Source organism: Gracilinanus agilis, chromosome 1, assembly GCF_016433145.1.
Source record: "Gracilinanus agilis isolate LMUSP501 chromosome 1, AgileGrace, whole genome shotgun sequence".
Classification (NCBI taxonomy): Eukaryota; Metazoa; Chordata; class Mammalia; order Didelphimorphia; family Didelphidae; genus Gracilinanus; species Gracilinanus agilis.
This window is the reverse complement of record NC_058130.1, coordinates 136,137,072-136,160,742: the sequence shown is the minus strand read 5'-3', so window position 1 is coordinate 136,160,742 and position 23,671 is coordinate 136,137,072. Positions and strand designations below refer to the sequence as shown.

Sequence of the window (23,671 nt, the reverse complement as noted above, 5' to 3'; positions counted from 1 at the left end):
AGGAAAGAAGAGTGCTCCAAGCTCTTTAGAAGGAAGGGTTACCTATAAATTCAAGTTCTTTTGTTATACTATTGTATTCAATAGCTCACCTGTACTTAAATTTCCTGGGATTTCGTCTGCGATCTCTACTATTGTGATAGTGTGGACAAGCATAACCCTGACGACAGAGGCGAGGTGGCTTTGGACACTGTTCAGTCTTGTAGCCACCTAAGACAAAATTGGTATCTGAAAAAATAAACAAATGCTTCATTTGCAAACAGCAACAGATTAATTAATAATCATTTAAAATTCCAAATGCATTTATAAAGCTCCCATGTCACTCAATTTGCCACTTAATAAAAATTAATTAAACTTTCTGGGACACAGTTTTAGTAATGTCTCCTACAGTTCAAAAAATCTACTATTTTATGTGCCTAGCACTGTGGATACAAAGAGAAAAAAAGACAGACCCTACCATCAAGAAGCTTCCATTCTATTATTAGCTAGCCAGATAGTAACAGTCTCAGAAATGATGAAATACCCAATGTTTTATGAATATCGTTGATTTTTTTAAAAAGTTGTCATAATATATGTTTGATGAGACTGGATACCCTATTCACAGAAGGATATTGGAAGAAAGGAATGGAAGATAACTTATGAAGAATAAGCAAAGGTAGCATATAATAAACCTCTGTGGGAAATAAAGCAATGAATACTTTAAATTGCTTTAAATGTCTTTCTTAGTTGAAATTCAAGTACATGAAATTCTCTACTGAGGCCAATGTCAATTTTATTAAGAAAAAGATGTCCGGCAACCACATAAAAAGACATGAAGAATATCTAAGTAACTAAAAAAGGACTTAAAAGGGGAACTATCTAAAAAACAAAACATTGATTAAACAAATATTTTTGTGATTGTTCTTATGTGAGATACTGTGAAATGTGTAAATTTAATAAATGCTGATTAAATGAGAGAAAAGAATTAGCTACAAGAAACTTAAAGCTACAAAGAGCAAGGAGAAATTCTATGCTGGATTTTACATTCACTAACAAAAAGGAATTGGTGCTGTGATAGAAATTACTGGGAATTCTGAACTCCCCACCTAGAGTTTGTCATAGAGAAGAGAAAATTTAGGCATAGCTGAGAAAATCAAGTTTCAAAGAGTTCAGGGGAAAGAGAGAGATAGAATCCATAGATTAAAAAATACTTCAGAGGAAGTCAGTCCAGATGGGAGAGGAGATGTTCAAGAATAAAATTCTAAAGCCATACAGAGAGAAATTCCAGTGAGCAGGAAAAACAGGATCTGTCTGAAGAGATTGGTGTTAACTCACAGGGAATTCACCAGACAAGTTGGACTTTTAAAGAAAGGTTCAGAAGACTGAAGCAAGTAAGTTCAGGTAACTGAGAATTAATATAAAAGTGTGGCAATGTCTTATAAAAATAGTGTCAGAAATGCTAATAAAGCTTAAAATGAGCTTGGGATGAAGAGGAAAGCTAAAAAAAGTATTTTTTTTTAGCTTTACTGGGAGGGGGAAAAAAGGGGGCAGAATCTTTGCTTGCAGGTAGGGGGAAGATTATAACTACCTGATTTCTCTGCCAAAGATAATGACTTTTACACCCTGGAAATGACAGGGAAAAAAATGGCTAATAAAGGATTGATACTCAATATAAGTAAAAAAATATAGTAAAAGAGCTTGAGTCATTTGGCCCAGATGAACCACATCCTTGTGTACTTGGGGGGGGGGGAGGGGGAAGGTAAGGGGAAAAAGTAGTGCTTTTACAAAAGACTTGGAAAAGACCAAATGTACCCCTCCCCCCCTTTTTCTTTTTTTCTTTTCTTTTCTTTTTTTTTTTTTTTTTTTTTTAGGGAAAAGAATAGTTTAAAAACTATAGGCTAAAAGGCAGCTAGGTAACTCAGTGGTTTGAGAGCCAGACCTAGAGAGGGGAGGTCCTGGATTTAATTTGGCCTCAGCCACTTCCTAGCTATGTAACCCTAGACAAGTCATTTAAACCCCCATTTCCTAAGTTTTACCCTTCTTCTGTCTTGGAACCAATTTGATTCTAATTTGTATTGATTCTAAGACAGAAGCTAAGGGTTAAAAAAAACAAAACTATAGGTCAGTGAGACTGAATTAAAAATTCCAGGCTGGTCATTAAAGAGATGGTTAGTTTATATCTAGAAAAGTATTTTGTTTTAAACCCAAGTCCTACTGACTCTAGGCTTGGCATTCTATCCACTAAACCATCTGGATGCCCTGAGAAAGGAATGATTTAACCAGGATGGCCTAATTAAGAATAAATCAAGCTCTTCTAATTTTATTTACATTTTTCATTTGATTAACTAAACTAATAAATAAGAGCTACACTATGGATATAGTTTACCTAGATTTTAACAAAATATTTCAAAAAACATTCCTTAAAGAGAAGCTAGAGTTAAAAATCAGACAATACAATTAGATGAATTTGGAACTATTATATGTCTTCAGATAGCTGTTACAGTTGAATCTCAATCTAGCAAGAGGTATCCACAATAGAATACTCCAGGGATCTATACATACCCCTGTACTATTTAACTTTTTTTATCAACTGACTTAAAGAAACAGATAGCATGCTCATAAATTTTTTAAAACGACAGAAAGCTAACAGATAATTAACACTCTGGATGACAAGCAGTAACCAAAAGAATCTTGACAGGACAGAACACCAGGTTATTATCTAATAAGATGAAATTCAATATGGAAAAATGTAACATCTTGCACTTGGTTACCAAAAAAAAAAAAAATTGACTTTATAAGATGGCAAAGGCAAGATTAGGCAATAGTTCTAAAAAAGATCTGGGGGGTTAGTAGAATACAAGTACAGTCACACAATGTGCTTTAATTCTTTAGTTCTGGGCTACAGAGTTTAAGAAGGATATTGATAGGATTAGCTAGATAACACAATAGATAGCGTGCCAGGTCTAAAGTGCCTCAGATACTTGCTAGCTATGTGACCCTTGGGAAGTCACTTAACCCCATTTGCCTAGCCCTTGCCTATCTTAAGAGTTGTTATTAAGACAGAAAATAAGGATTTTAAAAAAACAAAAAAATTTTTAACGATATTGATAAGCTGGAAAGTATTTCAAGAAGGACAAAGAATGATAGAGGAACCTGATTATAAGAAATGGTTTAAAGAATTAGGTATGTTTAGCTGGGGAAAAAAGAAGACTCAGGGAAGATTCATGACAGTTGTCTTCAAGTATCTAAAGACTGCCATGTAGAGGAGAAATTAAACTTGTTCTGTCTAGTCTCAGGGGGCCAAAACATAAGCAATGGGTAGAAGCCACAAAGAGACAAATCTAGGCTTGACATCAGGAGGGGAAAGTCCCTAACAATTAAAGCTGTGCAAAATAGAATGAAGCTGCCTGAAAGATGTAGTAGGTTTCTTCTTCTTCTTGGGGAAATTAAAACAGAGGATAAACAACCACTTGCCAAGCAGATAATCATGACATTTTCTTTTTGTGAATAGGATGAACTAGAATTCTTTTCTACATCTCATATTCTTTAATTTTTTTCTCAAGATGCTAAACAGAGTTGTCTTGTTTTTTTAATCTCAGAGAAAATAGGAACGCAATGGAATTTTTGAACCAGAGTACCATGATCAGATGGACTAGAAAGGTCAAAGACAGAGGAGGTGTGGTGTGGTGTGGTGTGGTAGAAAGAAGGAATCTCTACTTTAGAATCAGAAAGACCTGTGTTCAAGAGCTATCATGCAACCTGTGAGCAAGTCAGTGAATCTCCTGGTGGCCTGAGGCAACTCTCTACACTACAGAAGAGCTGGATATGTATACCTACATCAATGTCAGTAGGGAGAAGTTTAAGGAAGGCAGTTCCCCACACTAGAATCTTCCCACATCAATTAAATCACAGGTCCAGAATGAAAAAATTAAAATGTAATTAAATGATGATTGTGCCACAAGAAAGGGTAAATAAAAGAAATTAAAATATGAAAAATCCCATTATGAGCAGAACCAAAAGAAGTATGAGCACACTAACTACAATTACTGAAGACAGAATTTAACAGCAATGAAACAAAGTTAAATCCATCAACATTAATACTACCTAAAAAGAAGATAGCGTTTATGTCTTTTAATGAGTGGTAAATGAGAGAGAAGAAAGAGAAGGAAAAAGGGATTCGAAGATATTAAGTTGTAAAATGACTGATTTTATTGGTAAAGGGAGATTCCTCACAGGTAATTCACTACACCAATGAAATCACAATTCTAAACAAAAAGATATGAGAAGCATGTGGATATACGTGCAATAATTCTTAATGAACACTTTTATTACGAGCTTAAAGATTTTGATGATTACTTTTTGTTTTTTATATGTTTTGCTGAAAATAACTCATTATCTTAAAAATAACTAACATTTACATATTGCTTTATGGCCACAAAGTATTGTCATCTCATTTTCTTCTCACAAGAAAGAGTAGTATGAATAAAATTGCCTTACAATGTGGGTAGAGAAGCAATGCAAGCCTTTAATAAGGAAATCAAGACTCAGCAATCAAGCAACTAGCTCAAGGTAATCCAGTTAATAAAAGGGAGCCAAGATCGAAATGCAGGTCCTATCCCCAAACCCAATATTCTTTTTGCTAAAGTAAACTGCCTCATAAAGAGAAATAATGCGAATATGAGTAAAACAAGCAAAATGAAAATGTGGAATAATATTCAATTAAAAAAATTTTTTTGGTATTCAGCTTGTCATGATTCCTTTCAGGATGAGTATTATATTTCTACCAAAGAAGATGACAACTCCTCTATACATCAGGAAACTGCCTTCATAAGCTACCATTGCTAAGAAAATACTGGCAGGCAATGACCCAGGACAATTCTGAGGGATTTATGGAAGAGAACGCTACCGACTTTCAGAGGAAGATCTACAGGGAGTAGAAACAAAAAGGAAAAACAACTGCTTGAACACCTGGGTTGATGTGGATGTGATTGGGGATGTAGACTCAAAACAACCACACCAATGCAACTATCAATAGTATGGAAATAGGTCTTGATCGATGACACATGTTAAAACCAATGGAAATGCGTGTTGGCTATTGGGGGGGAGGGGGGTTGAGGAGGATAAAGAGGAAAATAAGAATATGAATCATGTAACCATGGAAAATTTTTCTAAAAAATAAAAATTTAAAAAAAAGAGAGAAAAAGAAAATACTGGCAGCAAACATATTCATGATAAACCTCTCCAAATTTAGAAATATCAACAAATGATAGACATTAAATCTGTTCCTGGGCCTATACTCAAAGCCTTTCCAACATGACAGTAATTATTTATTTTTTCATGACAGTATTTATAAGAGGTTATATTCTATTGGAATTGGCATTCAAGAATCCAGGGTAATTCCCAAATCATGATAAAGCATCTAGGCAAGACTTGTGGTGATGGAGTTGATATTCAAATGTATTTAAATATGAGGAATTCATGTTAATTCAATGGAAACATTTTTGATGTGTTAGGCAGCTACCAACTGCAGTGGATGGGGTGTTGAATTTCAGAAAAGAAGTAGAGGTAGATAAAAAATTCAGAAGATCTGAATTCAAATCCTACCTCAGACAATCATTATCTGTCTAACTGTAGGCAAGTCACTTAACCTCTCTCAGCCTCAGTTTCCTCATCTGTAAAATGGAGATAATAAAAGCACCTACATGACAAGGTTGTTGTGATGATCAAGGTAAAATACTCTGCAAAAAATAAAGTATAATAGGAGGAGGAGGAAGAAGAAGAGGACTGGGTACTGGGAAATTTAAAAAAAAAAAGTCCCTAAAGGTCTCTTTCTAAAGGAGTTACATGACAATGACAATGGTGTTAATAATAATAATAATCCTAGCTGGCATTCTTCCTCTCTTGTCACCACCCTCCACACCATTCTACCAACAATCTTTCTCTAAAGGAGCTTCCACGCTGGCCCCTCCACTCTTCTATTAGGTGACTGTTAAATCTATAACAGTATTTTAGGAAAATCCTAGGTATGCCTCTCTTCACTCTCTCCTTTATAGCACCTTAACCCACTCCCCTTAATCCCTATTTCTAAAACTGAGATCAAATTAAATCTTGCCCCTAGACAAAGTGTGTCAATCTACTATCCTCTCCAGACCACTCTGGAGTAGCTACCAATCTCCTAAGCAGTTTCTCCATTATAATGTAAGCTCCTGGAAGGGAGAGACAATCTTTGCTTTTGTAGTATTTATATTTAATGCTTGCATATAGCAAGCACTTAATACTTTTTCCATTCATTCATTCATATTCATTATTCATTACTTGAAAGCTTATAAAAAGCACTTGATGTCCATTAACTCATTTAACCCTCACAACAACCCTGTGAAATATATAGTATTATACTTTTCCAAATGAAGAAAAGGCTCAAAAAGATTAAGTGATTTGGCCAGGGTCACACAGCTAGCAAGTATTTCACTAAAGATTCAAACTCAAGTCAAGGTCAGTCACTGTTCTACACCAAACTACCTTATCATGAGAGAAGAAAAGGAAAAAGACATGTACAGAAATAAGGTACAATCTAAAGAAGATTGTATAAAAGACAAAAGATGGTCAAAGTAACATAAAAGAGTTGCAGAGGAAGATTCCACTTCATGATCTGCAGGAAAAAGTGAAAAAATCAAGATAAGAAGACTTCATGGAAAAGGTGACATCTCAGTTAGTTCTTTTTTTTTTAATAAATTTTTTTTAATCCTTTAACTTCTGTGTATTGGGATCCTAGGTGGAAGAATGGTAAGGGTAGGTAATGGGGGGGTCAAGTGACTTGCCCAGAGTCACACAGCTGGGAAGTGTCTGAGGCCAGATTTGAACCTAGGACCTCCCTCTCTAGGCCTGACTCTCAATCCACTGAGCTACCCAGCTGCCCCCTCAGTTAGTTCTTAAAGAAAGAGAAGAATTTCAAAAGGCGGAAAGAAGTACATAGCAGGCACTATTGTTAGACTACTTAGAAGTAGGAGATATGAGAGAGAAGGATGAAATCAAAGAGTAACTAGCAGTCCAGCTTGGCTATAATATAAAATGCCTGAAGAAAGGCTGAATGAAATGACATTGAAAAGATTGCTTCAATAAGATTGAAGTGAAGCTGTAGAGGGCCTTAAATAACAAGCAAAGGTCTCTATTTTATCTTATACAAAGCTTTTTAGTGAGACAGTACTAAAATCAGACAAGATCATTGGATACTATTGAGGCATCTCCTTGGAGGAGACTGTGGTCCAAGGTAGACTAGTAACATTAATACAAAGTAAACTTTCCTCAATGAGTTCAGTGCCTGGCTCACAGCCTTTCTCTACAATTTCTGACTTCAAACCAAGGGATTTTAAAACACATAGTGATACCTCCCCCCCCCCCCCAAGCACCATAACCTCACAGTTCCTCAATTTACTCATTTCCTATGACCTCCTCTACCCTACTCCACTCAAACACAAAAAAGGCCATAACTTTGATCTTGCCATAATCTACAAATGTTCCATTTCCATGATCTCTGAAATTCTCTTTTCTGATCAAAATCTACTGTCATTCCACCTCTGCCTTGAAACCCTAAACCACTCACAAGAGCAAGTTCTTTCAAACTAGTTCATCCCTCCTCAAGCCTTTCAAGGCTCTCTGAGTCTCTTGCCTCCTATTTTGTTGTTTTGGTTTTTTTCCAATCAAGGTAAGTTGGCAAGAGCTTCTTCTCTTCAATCTCCTCAACTCATATTGCCCAGATGTCTTCTCCCAGTATCTCCTCCTTCACCCTTGTCTATCATGGATAGGTAACCCTTCTCGAAGTCAAGGTAAACCTTTCTATGTGAACAAGTAATGTTGCATCCAGGAGATAGTCCTTTATCATCCCCATTCTCTCACTTATCTTCAGTCTCTTCTTCTCTACTGACTACTTCCCTACTGCTTACAAACATGCCATAATCTTCCTGAGCCTCAAAAAACCCTCAATTTATTCCCCACTAGCTACTGTCTCATACTTCTTCCTTTTGTAGCTAAAGTCCTTGGGAAGGCCAACTACAATAGGCACTTCCACTTCCTTTCTTCTCAGTCTCTTAGCTCTCTACAATCTGGCTCTTTCAACCTTATCGACTGAAACAGCTCTCTCCAGTTACTAATCATACTTTAATTGTCAGATCAATGGCTTTTTCTCAATCTCCATCTTTCTTAACCTCTCTACAGGTTCTGATACTGTCAATCACACTCTTTTTCTTGATTTTTTCTTCTCTCTAAGCATTCATAACATGACTCTCTCCTAGTTCTCTTCTTACCTAACCAACTGCTTCTTTTCAGTCTTCTTTGCAGGATCTTCATTCAAGTCATGCCAACTATCTGGTGATGTCCCACAGGGCTCTCTATTCTGGTCTGCCTTCCTTTATCCCTTTCTCTACTACTACACCTGGTGAGCCCCTCAACTACCCTGGATTCAATTGTCATCTTTATACTAATGATTCTCAAATCTACCTATCCAGTCCCAATCTCTCTGCAGAATTTCAGTTTCCCATCTCCAACTGCCTACTGAGTATCTCAAACTAGACATCCTATAGATTTTTTTCCCAAGTAGATGGTTTATTTCTCTTTCAAATTTCACAGTCATGTCAGTTTCTGCCAGACAATTAGTAGATCGAAATGGAACTCATTGGGGGCAGCTGGGTGGGCTCAATGGATTGAAAGCCAGGCCTAGAGATGGGAGGTCCTAGGTTCAAATCTGGCCTCAAGACACTTCTTAGCTATGTGACCCTGGGCAAGTCATTTAATCCCCACTGCCTAGCCCTTATCACTCTTCTGCCTTGGAACCAATACACAGTATTGATTCTAAGACAGAAGGTAAAGGTTTCAAAAAAAAAATGGAACTCCATTAGCTTTCCCCCCAAATCTTCCCTCCTTCTAAACTACCCCCTTACTTTTGGAGGCACGATCATCCTCTTAGGTCACTCAAGCTCAAAACTTAGGTGTCACCTTCAATTCCTCTCTTTTGCTCTCCATATCCAATCTGTTACCAAATCCTGCCAATTCTATCTTTGTAATATCTCTTCCATATTCATTCTTTCAATCCTCTGACACAGCCACCAACATTTAGGGGTAGGCCCTAAGAAAATCACATTTGAATTTTGTAATAATCTGCTGGTTGGTTTGCTTCTCTATGCCTTTCCTCACTCCAGGCCATCCTCCATTCAGGTATCAAAATGATCTTCCCCAATATAAGTCTGATATCACCCTCCCCATTCAATAAACTCCAGTGGATCCCTAACACCTCCAAGATCAAATATAAAATCTTGTTTGGCTTTTAAAGCCCTTATTAATCTGACTCTCCCCTCCCTTCACTTTTCTAGTCTTTTTTATCCTTTATGACCCGTCCCACTCCCACATATTTCTGTGATTCAGTGATATTAATCTCTGTTGCTGTTCCTTGAATGAGACGAGACACTCCATCTCCCAATGCTACACATTTTTCCCTGGCTGTCCCCCATGCTTGGAATGAACATGCCCTCTGACTTCCTTAAAGTTCCAGCTAAAATTCCATCTTCTACAAAAAGCCTTTTCTAATCTCTCTCTCTCTCTCTCTCTCTCTCTCTCTCTCTCTCTCTCTTTTATCTCTCTTTTAAACCTTTAACTTCTGTGTATTGGCCCCCAGGCAGAAGAGTGGTAAGGGTGGGCAATGGGGGTCAAGTGATTTGCCCAGGGTCACATAGCTGGGAAGTGTCTGAGGCCACATTTGAACCTAGGACCTCCCATCTCTAGGCCTGACTCTCAATCCACTGAGCTACCCAGCTGCCCCTCTAATCTCTCTTAATTCTAGTGCCTTCCCTCTACTGATTATTTCCAATGTATCTTGCTTAAAGCTTGTTGAACATAATTGTTTATATGCTATCTCACTAGATTGTAAGTTCCTCCAGAGTAGGGTCTATCTGTTACTTTCTTTGTATCTCTAATACTTAACATAGTGCGAAGCACATTGACTGAAAAATATTAAACATAATTTCACTAAATGCAGAACTGAAGCACAGAGGCAATAATTCAAAGTGGCATATTTCAAGACAATGCCAAATAATGCAACATGTCTTAATAGAACCTGTCTTAAAGAGAATGTTCTTTTAATTTAAGCAAAAAAAAAAAAAATCAAAGCCAAAAATCCTTCCTTACACAACTCTGTAACACTAAAACAACTGTCTCTTACACTCTAACAGTGCAATATAACCAACAGATGGGTTACTATTTATGTACAATATTTTTGCTATCAGATAAAATTTTTGTCCCACAAAAGTACATCATCTCTGTCTATTACTTTCTCTAGTTTTGAAAGGGATATGGACTGCAGAAAGTATAAATTATTGGACATTGATGATTTAGAAATGAGTGTCTTTTCTTTATCTGATCCAATTTAGAAGAATTAGGTTGTTTATAGCAGGTGAAGTTTGGGGAATATTTTGAACATGGCAAGACACAGAGCTAAATAAAAAGCAGGAAATGGTTTCAGTGATTCTCCAGATTCAACAATAATAAATGGCACTCACTTACTGATCCACATGAGGTTGCCTGTATTAGGGAAAATTACTTTTCAAAAACTATACTGGGGGCAGCTGGGTAGCTCAGTGGATTGAGAGTCTGGCCTAGAGACAGGAGGTCCTAGGTTCAAAGCCGGCCTCAAACACTTCCTAGCTGTGTGACCCTGGGCAAGTCACTTGACCCCCATTGCCCACCCTTACCACTCTTCCACCAAGGAACCAATACACAGAAGTTAAGGGTTTAAAAAAATTTAAAAAAAAAACTATACTGTATGGAATATTTTGGATCTTTTAATAGAAGTAGTAGGACTTTACAGAATTTTCTCTAGCTGTACCTGACAACAACAGTTAGTGGGAAAACATGAGGCCCTTTAAATGATCCCGAACTGCTTAACACAAAAAAATCTTCCTTCTTAATATTAATATTGCAAATCACAGGATACAAAGATCTCAAAAATATTAAGATTATAATTCCACTCTAAGAGCAATACTAAAATTACATGATAGATGCAAGCAAGTTTGTGACACATCGTTACCAAGAACTACATTTAAGAACTGGAGTAAAAGACATCATTGGGAACATGTATGACTAGAAAAAGATAAGGGCCAGTAATATCAAGAAAGATGGAATTGACAGTAAAGCAGAGCAGTACACTAATACCATCAAGTTAAAAAGAAAACAAGGTGGCCTCCACCAGCATGCCCTGTAAATACAGCCATATGGAAAACTCAGAGCAAAACAGAGACAACAGTATCATGGAAGGAGTACCACACAGATGAAAACAAAGATTATTAATAATATTAAGGGTATAAAAACTTCCCTTTAATTCTAGAAAACCCCAAATGGTCTAAAAAGATAACATCGCGTTAGTGCAAATATACTTACAAAATACAAGAAGAGTTTATTCTGGGGATGGCATTGTGAATTTCATTTCATCTCTATGATTAAACCTCAACAAAACCAAGACAAGGCCAGATGCAGCAACAGGTAAGAGGATACTGAATGACAGAACATTACCTTGCCATCTGGGATCTTCTCCAAGGATTTTTTCTATCATTGCCTGGCTAGCTAAGACTCCAGGTTGCAAATCAGGAATGCTGTCACCACTGCCAAGCTGACCATTTTGTAAGGCTTCTTGTGCCTGAAGTTCCCTAAAACCAAACAATAATTCAGTTTACAGATATTAAATCTTTAGTGTCTTTTTAAATGATGTTCTTTAAATAAACTGTTTAATTCATTTTGTTATGTCACTCTTTGGAGCCCTAAGAGTCACTGCTACCTACTGGGTTCTAGATAGTTAAGTCACTGGCAGCCATCATGCCAAGGAAACCCCCAACAATTCTGTAATCTTACATACGACCTGACTCCCAGAAGCTTTATGAAGATTTTATCCTAAATAAGTACCACAATGCATTATGAATTAGGGACATTATCTCACAATTGAATACACTTGGTCAGCTCCCTGCAGTTAATTCAACAAGTATTAGAACATAATTACACAAACTGTAATATTCTGTAAAAAATGCAATGCTCAAAAATTTTACTATTTATTTAGGCAAATGATCATCAAAAAAAGTGATGTCTAAACTGTCTTTACTATAGAAACCATTATAGAAGAGTTACACAAATAAGGAGTATGGTTATGATATTCAGTTGAAAAAAGATTAATTCACCTTATATCATAAACTGGTGGTCTAAGATCAAGAGGGCCATGAGCAAAGGCACAATGGAGTCCATTCTTCACACAATGGCCACGAGCATCTGTTTCATGTATACATGTACCAGTCTTGTAATATCTGAGATGATACTTTCTTTCAGTGTCCCCAGTTGTCCGATGTAAATAAGGGCATCTGTAAAATAGGAAAAAAATTATATCCAATTCTTAAAAATTTTATAACAACTATTAGTTTCAATTTGGCTTCATTTACATATCTGCTCCTTAGTTAAACTCCAATTTTCTTATCATGGATGCTGAAAAGGAATTCTAACATCAATGGATAGGTACTCTGGATAATCAGAGCAGTTATGTGATTGCTTAGCTCAATGTAAAATTATCTAACAAATTACAAACAAATCACTGATAAAAGTTAGATAATATTAAAATAATCTCTAAAATAACCTCCTTTTATCCATCAGAAATCTAGTCAAATGAAATCATTTAATTTAAAAGTATTAGCATTCAAAGAATAATGGTTAATGAAAAATTTTTTAAAAATATTACTACTATATAGATTTATACGAAATAGTATAATTCGTCTTCCCAGGCCAAAGAGAAAAATCTCTCACTCAGACTAACACCAAATAGAGTGATTAACTTCAATGAGATCAAAAAGTGCCTCGTGAGTATCTTTAAAATAGGCTAAATGGAATCTGTACAATGGGCACAAGTGCACTCTAACTGGACATCTGCCCTGAAAGATTTCAAACCAATCTTTCCCTCAAATAAGAGTTTCTCCCAAGTTAAAAATATGAAGTTTTCAGGCACATTAGGTTAAAAATATGGGGCAATTTTGAATGGAAAAAGCTAGATTACATTTTTAAAAGAGTTCATATTTTTAAAAAATATATTAAAATTTATGACTTGGCTCAAAAGACATTTACTAAGCTCCTACAATGTTTAAGGTATTATAATGCCAGGAACCAGAGATACCAAGAAAAAGAGTTTGCTCTTAAGCAATTTATACTGAGGTGATACATTTACACAAGTTTGTAAAAACAAAAGACAAAATGTATACAAAGTCATTTCAAGGAATGAAAGTAGGGGTAGCTAGGGGAACATAGTGGATAGAATGCCAAGCCTGGAGTTAGGAAGAACAGGGTTTGACTCTCAGCTCAAACATTTTCTAGTTGTGTGACCCTAGGCAAATGCTTCTCAGATAAGTGTTTAAAAAAAAAATTAAGGAGTGAGAGTTTACTATATTAATTGGCTGACTTGGAGTCAAACCATGCTTTTAAGGAACTTTGGGATCCCACAAAGCTGAACTAAGAAGGGATGGAAAATAAGGGTACTTGAACAGAAACATGGGAGGTAGAAGGCAGAATACAATGTATTAGAAATAGCCAGATGGTCAGTGTGACTATGATGGTGAATGTCTTAAAGAAAAATTTTATGAAATACCGCTGGAAAGGTTGGTTAGATATAAATTATGGAAGGCATTAAATGTCACATTGAGGATTTTATTTTATCCTGGGGGCAATGAGAAGTCAGTAAGGATGGCAGGTAGGAGAAAGAGAGACAAATTAGCAAAAAATAACAGTACAGGTGAGAGGTAATAAGGGCCTAAACTTGGGGAGAAGCTATGTGAATAGAGTGAAAGGGAAGGATGAGAGACCTTGTGAAAGCACTTTTAAGACAACTTGGCAAGTGATTAGATAGGAAAGTCATGGATGACTCAGCTATTGAGAATTTGGGTGGCTAGAAAGATGCTAACATTGTCATTAGCAATGGAACCCTTTAGAAGAAGGGGGGTTTTCAGGGCAATATGAGTTTTTATTTTGTACATGCTGACCTTTAAGATGCCTAAAGGTCATCCTTTAGATAGATATCTCCATATACATTTATATAGATATATATCCATTTATATACATATATATCCATATATATTTAGATAGATATATATCCAGGACAAAGCTAGAATGTGTGAATGAGGTTAGAATTCAGGAAATAAGATTAGGGAATACATATTTAGACTTGGGAGCCATCTATATAAAGATAAACTTAATCCATGTTTTATGATGCTGTTAGATTGGGAAGGAGAACAAAAAATAAGTAATTTATTGAAAGACAGTCAGGGAACAAGATTTAAAAGAACACAGAGATAGGATGGAAAATAACAGAGAACTAGAAATCAGAAAAGGGAAGAAAACAAGTACCAAAAAAAGGCCAGGGATGTTAAGACTGCCAATTTGATTCTGAAGATATGACTTCAATGGAAAAGTAAAATTTTACAAATCTAACTATTGTAGTTAGAAGACTGTGAAGATGGAATTAGCCCTCCCCTATTTATTCTTTAGACTTTAGCCATCAGGAATATAAACACCCACCCCACTTTCAATTGTGGCTAGGGAGAAGGTATATGACCCACATGTGCTAGTGAGTGACAAATCAAAAACAACTGACTGCCTCTGGGCAGTAGTCCAAAGCAAGGTTTAAGCTACCATTTATCCACGTAGAACTGGAGGGTGGACACAGGAAGTGACACAAAAAACTATCTTTTAAATATGATAGCAACTTCCTGTGAAGGGGATTTTGCCCTTTGAACTTGGCTTGGAGAAACTAGGGTTTGAGACCTCAGACTGCTTCCTTTTGGATTGTCATATGGGTGAGTGAAAGACTGACTCCCTTTCCTTGACTTTTCTGGAGGCTAGTGACTCTTAAGAGGCATCCTGCCTTGGAAGAGGCCTCGTGGCTAGAAGCCTTGATTAATTAACCTCTGTGCCACCCTTTGCTGGGGCCTTTGAAGCCCTGCCTTTGGACCAGGCCCCAGAGTCACACACAAACTCACTCTCTCACTCTCACTCACACTCACTCTCTCTCTCTCTCTCTCTCTCTCTCTCTTCCTATTTGTAAATAAACTACCATAAAAGTCATCTAGACTTGGGTCTTTAATTTGGAAATTGTGTAATCAATTCCTGGTGATCTTCACACAAAGTATTTAACTATATTTACCTTTACACCATTCTATCTTTTTTTCCCAAGTATCATCTCATTAGACTTCAAAAGTTGACCGATTGTGAAGGCACAACAAATCTGCTACTTAAAAAAGTCAGAGCAGACAATCTCATGCCAGCAAAGAAGGGCTCTATTTATAAATTATTTGGCCCAAATAAACATAGCATAAGTGGCTGATTTTAAAAATTACCCCACAAAGTAAAGCTTCTTCACAAAAGCATTTTACTAAAAATGGCTAAGAAAAAATTTTGCATCAACAAAAAGTTTAGAACAGACAGAAAAGGAACTATTATAGGAATTCTGACAGAGCAGGACACTCAGTTACTTTTAAAAGATCCCAGGATTGCTGTTTTATAGTGACTGTTCTCTGACTACAATTTCCACTCAATGTTATTTCCTAAAGTTATCAGTTAGTGTTAGTAGCATTCCCCCCATTTATCTGGAATAATCATGAAGTCCTAGGTCAGTGATAAGTGAATTGAAATACTCTGAATTTTTTCTATGCTATTTTTTGGGGGGTACTAGGCTTAACTATAGAAGAATTGGGTTCAAGTTCTTCCTTAGACACTTAACTAGTTGTATGGTCCTGAGTAAGTTACCTCACCTCTCTAGTCTCTGTTTCTTTATCTAAAAGACAAGGGGCTGAACTAGATGGATCTGTAGGGTCTCTTGTCTAAACTATGCTCCTACAATTTGACAGGTAAAGATATACCTCACTTTGGTTCATGGAGCTATTCTTGTACTCTATATGAGCAAAGCTATGTAAAATGAACAATATTCTAAATACAGTGAGAATGCTTATTATTTAAAAGATATCTTGCATTAAAGCTTTTAATAATATTCAATCCCTTTTTCCCTAATATTTTTAGTCCCAGATTTTTATCTCAGTTATTATTTACATTAAGTATTATGATGTGTTGTATATGAAACCCCAAAAGCAAGATAAAAACACAGAATATATGGCTTCTATTCAAGAATACCACAGAAGCTTAATGTCCAGTTGTTTAAACAAAGCCTTTACTCCACAGTTTTTCTTGTATTCATTTAATTTTGAATTAAGAAGCAGATTATAATTTACCAGAAGTTGGGAGAAAAAAAGTAGCAAAAGAGAAAACTATGTGAGTGTAAGGGAAAAAGAGGAATTCTACAGCAACCAAAAAGAGACAAGATATATTTACTGTCAATGGTCCAATGGATATGGAATAGTTCAAATTTCCTCTACTACTTTTTGGACTTTCTCACTCCAATACTACTCGCTTAATCTGCCTACAAACACATTTCTTGGTCCCATTTAACCAATATACTAGCACCTCCAGTAGCAAATCTTTGAACAAAAGAGGTTGGTTGTGGGAATTAGTGTACAGAGTCCAAAAGTTAAAAGTCCTGAAGACCTGGGTCTAAATTCTACCTTTGGCATTTACTAGTTTTGGAAGAGAATTTCCCTCTCTATTAATGTTACTTTGTTTCATGTCACTTCTCAGTGACCTGAAGGTCAAAGACCACTGAGATGTGAAGATATAGACAGGCCCTCAGAGAGAGGAAGTTGGAGAACCCAAGAACCTTCGAGACAGGAAGCTGATTTCATAGGCACTGCCCACCCCACCCCCCACTTCTCCCTCCCTCCCCCAGCCATGGAAAATTAAGAAACTATAGGGGGCAGCTGGGTAGCTCAGTAGATTTGAGAGCTAATCCTTGAGTTCAAATTTGACCTCAGACACTTCCCCAGCTGTGTGAGTCAAGTCACTTAACCCCCATTGCCTACCTTTACCACTCTTCTGCCTTGGAGCCAATACACAGTATTGACCCCAAGAAGGAAGGTAAGGATTAAAAAAAAAAAAAAAAAGAAAGAAAGAAACTATGGTTGGTTCCTGAGATGTGACATGTGAATTAGTGGGTGGAGAAAACTGCTTATAAGGGGAGACCCAGCAGGAAGAAGGTCTGCTGGCTGGAGCTTGGATCCTGAAGGAATTCTTTTTGGTGTTGATCTTCAATCCATCATGGCAGCCAATACAGTAGCAACTCTCTAGCTCTTTCCTACCTTTCCCTCTCTTTACTATTACTACTTTGATGCAATAAAGTTATTAAAGCTACTAGCAGCCTCATAATTTAATTTTAACTATTACACTAGTCACATGACTATGGGTCATTTAACTGAGGCAACTGGACCTCAATTTTACTACCTATAAAATGCAAATAACAAAATCTATAGGACCCATCTCTCAGAGTTATAAAGATTACAAGATAATCTATGTAACATTTTTATAACCTTTAAGTGCAATGTAAATGTCCACTATTATTAAAAGAAATCAATTCAACAAGCATTTTTTAAAAAACTCTTACTTCTTTCTGTCTTAGAATCAATATTGTGTATTGGTTCCAAGGCAGAAAAGAGCAGTAAGGGTATGCAATAGGGGCTAAGTAACTTGCCCAGGGTCACACAGCTATGAAGTATCTGAAGCCAGATTTGAAACTAGGACCTCCTGTCTCTAAGCCTGGCTCTCAATTCACTGAGCTACCCAGCTGCCCCCTCAACAAGCATTTAAGTCCTACTATGTGCCAGGCATTATACTATGCACTGGACATACAAAGAAAGACAACTGTGTCTGCTCTCAAGGAGCTCACTCTAATTTAACTTTCTTCGTTTGTAAGCCCATATAATGCTACTAATAAACCACCATTAAAACAGTGGCTATGAATTGCCTAGAACTAGCAGTTCTGATAGAGAATAGGGCACTAGAGGTATTTTTTCACTCAGGACTCCATGGAATATAGCTAACAGATGGCTGGATAAGGAACAATCCATGACAATGGAGTAGGATCTCTAAGTGTATGAAGCTAAATAATCTAGGCAAGGATCAAATTTGTGATTTTGGCCTCAACAACCCCAATGTTTTCTTTCTATATTAAAAAAGCTCCTGTTTCCTCTATCAGAAGATCAAATAATTAAAGCTCAGGAAGCATGATACATACTATAGCACATGCATGAGGTTTATGTAGCAGGTAAACTATGAAAGGCAGAGTGGTCTTGTCCTTCACCAACATATTCCATACCACACAGTCAGTAGGGTATGAATTTGGTGACCACCTTATTGTCATAAAACCTCAAAGTAGGAGCACAGAGATGGAACATTTTTAAGGAAAAAAAAACTGAGGCATTTACATATGATCAATATTGGATTCTAGTCTTTTTCAATATTCTGTCCTTACAATAACAAGCTCTGTAGCTTTTACTTTACTATCAAAACTGTCTACATCATCTACTTTGACTCTTAGTTATCTGCAAAATTATAATCTTAATTAATTGATTAGCTGATACCTGGTTATATAATTTCCCCCAAATTAATGCATCCAGATCTGCCAAGTTTCATTCATAAATAAAATTACTTCAGAAAAGCACAATGCTGCTCCAAGATGTTATTTTACTTATAAAATAATCCAATGAACATCACATGTTAAGTCAATTAAATGTACATGAATACAAAAAATAAAATAGACCTAATGAAACTGAAAAGAATTTGAATAAACAAATTTAATATAATTAAAATAAGAAGAGTAAGGAAAAATATTTGTATAAAATATCTGATAAGGTTTTGATGTCATAAACATAGAAGACAACTAAAAGAAACATAGATAAAAACCATTCCCCAGTAGGTCAAATATGAATGAACATCTCAAAAGAATTGCAAACTCTGAAAGAATGATTAAAATTACTAATAATTATCAAATCAAAATAAGTGAAATTTCAGCTGACAAAAAATTAGCGAAGACAACAAAGATTGGAAGATTATGGAAAGAAAAGAATATTAAAGCATTGTTAACTGATCCACACATTTTGTCTAAATTTTCTGGAAAGCAATTGAGAACAATGCTAAGAAAGAGAATGAAATATGTCCATACCCTTTGGTGGTGAAATTCCACTGCTAATTATATACTAAGGAAGTCAAGGTTAAAAAGAAAGGCCCATATTTACCAAAATATTTATAGCCACACTTTTTGTAGTAGCAAAATACTGAAAATTGAGTAGATATTGATCATTTGTGGAAATAGCTTAAACAAGTAATGGTACATGAATGATTAGAAAATTACAATGCTTCAAGAAAGTAAATATGAATATACAGGAAGACATAGATGAACTAATGCAAAGAGAAGTGAGCAGAATGAAGGAAATGATATATACATGATTACAATATAAATGTAAAACAAAATTTAGACAATGCTTTAAAATTATGATTAAGCTTAGCCCCAAAGAAGCTTCTTTGCAGAAGTAAAGTATTATGGGAGTGAAATAAGACCTATATTGTCAGATTTGTCAATGTATTGCTTAGTGTTGCTAAACTAGGATTATTTTCTCTTCCTTTAAAAAAAAATTTAAAAGAATGTTCTTTGGGAGGTAAGAGAGGGAAACAGGGAAATGTATGAGATATTAAAACAATACACACATAAAACTGCATGAAATGAAAATTCAATCAAGAATTTCAAATTGTTAAAAAATTTGGTCTGCTAAAATAAAAAATAAAGAATTTTGGTATATAAAAACATCAAATTCTTTGTCTAGCTCTCTTTCTATTTGTCATTTCCAAGTTGAAATCAATAACATACCTCATCATATAGCTAAGAAAATATTGCTACAATCATAAGAAAATCAAAGGACTACCCAGAAGCATTAAAATTTCTAGCTGTGTCCTTTTGTTCTACAGAGGGAAGGTGGTAAAGAGAGAAGAGACCCAATGAAAACCTTTACATTCTATAGAATTTTCAATTACTCCAAATGTGACATCTTACTTAAAATGCAATTATCTGAAACGTATCCTGTTCAAGTAGTGTGATAGTCCAAAAAGTCTCTCTTGAATTTTATACAACTTCTAGAGACTCAAAAGGTTGCAGCATTTGCTCTCCCTTTTTAGCTCCCTCCTAAATTTTTCTGGAAACTCCTATGTACTTGACTGCTAGAGTACCATTTCTTCTACAAAGGTGTCTCAAGATTGGAGGAGCTGGCAAAGACAGGCCTATACCTTAAAACAAATTCTAAAGGCATCTTTTAAGTCATAGAATTGGTTTCACTCTGGAAGTTTAAGAAACATTGTCACACAAAATCCCAGAAATGGGATATATGACAGCACAAGTCAAAGTGGAGGAAAACCCCTTAATAATCTACCCTTAGAGTCCCCATCCCTTTAGATGGCCAGGAATTTAACTCCTGTATGGACAATGTGAACATGCCCACTCTCTTTGTTGTGTTTTGAAAAGAGCAAAGCTACCTCTATTTCATCATTCTTTTACAAATGTGCTCACATGTTCTTTTTTTTTTTTTTTAAATCCTTGTACTTCGGTGTATTGTCTCATAGGTGGAAGATTGGTAAGGGTGGGCAATGGGGGTCAAGTGACTTGCCCAGGGTCACACAGCTGGGAAGTGGCTGAGGCCGGGTTTGAACCTAGGACCTCCTGTCTCTAGGCCTGACTCTCACTCCACTGAGCTACCCAGCTGCCCCTCTCACATGTTCTTTTGACTTGGAAGAGAAGTGGAAGTATAAAGCTGAACCATCCACCTACATCTGCACATCCAATTATATACTGCCCTGTCTTTTAGCCTCCTTGGGCTGCATTAGAGTCCCATACCTCATTTTTAGGCTGTCCCTTGTCTTTAGAATGTTACTGAGCTTCTCACTATCCACACAATTGTCTTCATCATCCTAAATTCTATCTTCCTTTCCTCTCTCATTTTCTTCCCCTCTTCTGCCCTCCAGTACTTGCTTTATCCCTGTACTTGCTTTCCCTATTTGATTAGCTGATCAGACCTTCGTGTATCCTTGAGTGGCATCAAGGATGAGAAACCAATATGATTTGACTAAGCAGAAACTGGGGCTTTTCATCAAATTTCTCTGATACAGGTTTGATATCCAAGATAGAAACATGTGCCAGTTCCCAATGGATAAAAGGTCAAAGTATATGAACAAAGTTCTCAAAAGAGCTGAAAAATATTCACAATCACATGACAGAATGCTCCATTCACTAATAACTGGAGAAACAAAAATCAAAACAACCCTGAGGTTTCACCTTATTTGTAGCAAACTAGCAGAAAATGGCAAAAAATGACAACACTCAATTTTAGAGGAGTTGTGGAAAGACATTCAGTTGCTTTTCGGTCACGTCTTACTCTTTGTGATCCCATTTGGGGTTTACTAGAGCAGTTTGCCATTTCCTTCTCCTGCTCTTTTTACAGATGTAGAAACTGAGGCAAACAGGGTTAAGGGACTTGCCCAAGATCACACAGCTAGTATACATCTGAGGCTAGATTTGAACTCAGGAAGAGGTCTTCCTGATTCCAGGTCTGACCCTATCCACTGCACCACCTAGCTGTTCCACAGGTAAGGAAAGATAGACATACTAAGATTGTTGGTAGTAGAGCTATGAAATGTTACACCTATTCTAGAAAGCAATTTGGAATTATGCAAATAAATAACTAAAATATTCAAACCCTTTGAACTAGAAACTCCATTACAGGGTTTATCTCCAAAATATTTATAGCAGCATTTTTTGCTGATGGAAACAAAGCTGATGCTCATCAAATCGGGAAAGACTAAACAAAATTAAGTACATGAATGAAATAAAATATTACTGTACTATAAGAAATTATGTGTGATAAATATAGAGAATCATGGAAAGTTTCATATGAACAGATGCTTAATGAAGTAAGCAGAACCAAAAATACAAATACAATGTAAATGTAAATGGAAAGAATAATGATATATTAAAAAATCAGAAGTAAATGTAACAAAATGATAAAGATCAAAGAGGACTCAAAAGAAGAAATATGAAGGGACACTACTATCAACTCACTCCTTTCTGGAGGTGGTAGCTCCACAAGTATAATAACTTTAATAATAAGTTTTGGAGCTTTTAAATTAAATGTGTAGATTAGTTGTGCTAATTCTTTAAAAATATTGTTTGTTTTGTGGTAAAACTCTCTGGGAAAGAAAGTTGAGATAGTTTTAATGGGAGAAACAGAAGCTTTCAATAAAAACTTTTCCTTAAAAAGCATTATTAATTGAATTATTTCAGGCCTTTCTGAAAACCTCTCAGTCCCACAACTGTTAGAATGAACCCAAGCAAAGAATCAGTCTTTAAAAATCATTTGACTAGGGGGCAGCAAAGTGGCTCAATGGATAGAAAGGCAGGCTTGGAGTCAGGGGGTCCTGGATTCAAGTTTGACTTCTGACATTTCCTAACTATGTGATCTTGGGCAAGTCATTTAACCCCCTTTGCCTAACCCTTACCACTCTTCTGCCTTAGAACCAATATTTGATATTGATTCTAAGACAGAAAGTAAGTTTTAAAAAAATCACCCGACCTATCATCTGACCTATGACTACTTTACTAATATAAAAATATGAGAAAGGATAGGTTTCTTAATTCAGTTAAAGAACCTTGTTCATTTCACCAAAAAATCAGACTATACCAACTGACATATAACCAATAATGATCTATAGGTTTAAAAAAAAGTAGTGTAAATAGATATTGAAAATACATGATTTAGTCAAAAAGCAATTATGAAAATGCCCACTCAACCACCATACTAGAAGACAAAAAGAAACTACCTCTGCCTTCAGTTAATCAACATTGTTAATAAGCACCTAATATGTTGATAGATGGGGCAACTACATGGCAGAGTGGACAGAGTGCTCAGCCTAGAGGTAGGAGGACCTGAGTTCAAATGTGACTCCAGACACTTCCTTGCTATGTAACCCTAGGTAAGGCATTTAACCCTGTTTGCCTCAGTCTCCTCATCTGTAAAATGAGCTGGAGAAAGAATGGCAAACCACACCAGTATATTTGCCAAGAAAACTCCAAATGGGATCATGAAAAGTTGGACAGGACTGAAAAGACAACAACAATAATGTGCTAAATGCTATGTTATGCTATGCTAAACTCTGGCGATAACAAAAAGAGGACAAAAACTGTCTCTGCCCTAAAGGTACTTAAAATCTAATGGAAACAAAAATATACAAAGCAAACTATATACAAGATAAATTGGAAATAATTAACAGAGGGAAGGCATGAGAGCTAATAAGAAGTGTTGGAAAAGACTTCCTGTAGGAGTTCAAACTTAAAGGAAGACAAGGGAGGTCAACAGGCAGAGTTTAGGAAAGAGAGATTTCCAGGCAAAGGAGACAGCCAGAGAAATAACTAAAGACAGAAACAGAGCATCTTGTTCATGGAACAGCCAGGAAGCCAGAGTCACTGGATTGAAGAGAATTTGTTGGAGAGTAAGGTGTAAAAAGCCTGGAAAGGTAGGAGAGTAGGTTATGAAGGTGCTGAATGCCAAACATGACATTTTACATTTATTTCTAGAGGCATCATTTGATGAAAATACTCATGAGATCATTCAACAAAGTTATCTCCATACTAATTATGTGAAAGACATGACACTAATGCTGCATTCATAGGAAAGTCCTCAAAACTCCAAAAAAAAAAAAAAAATCCTCAAAG

The 23,671-nt window shown here is 36.1% G+C and overlaps 1 protein-coding gene across 1 annotated transcript in view; it reads right to left on the bottom strand.

Moving 5' to 3' along the window:
- Positions 1–23,671, bottom strand: part of UNKL (unk like zinc finger) — a 132,982-nt gene that overhangs the window by 87,239 nt on the left and 22,072 nt on the right. Inside the window, exons 3-5 of the mRNA XM_044657478.1 lie at positions 12,186–12,362; positions 11,530–11,663; positions 90–225 (exon numbers count right to left, since the gene is read on the bottom strand). Coding sequence (XP_044513413.1) covers positions 90–225; positions 11,530–11,663; positions 12,186–12,362 — 447 coding nt within the window. The remainder of the gene's footprint in view (positions 1–89; positions 226–11,529; positions 11,664–12,185; positions 12,363–23,671) is intronic.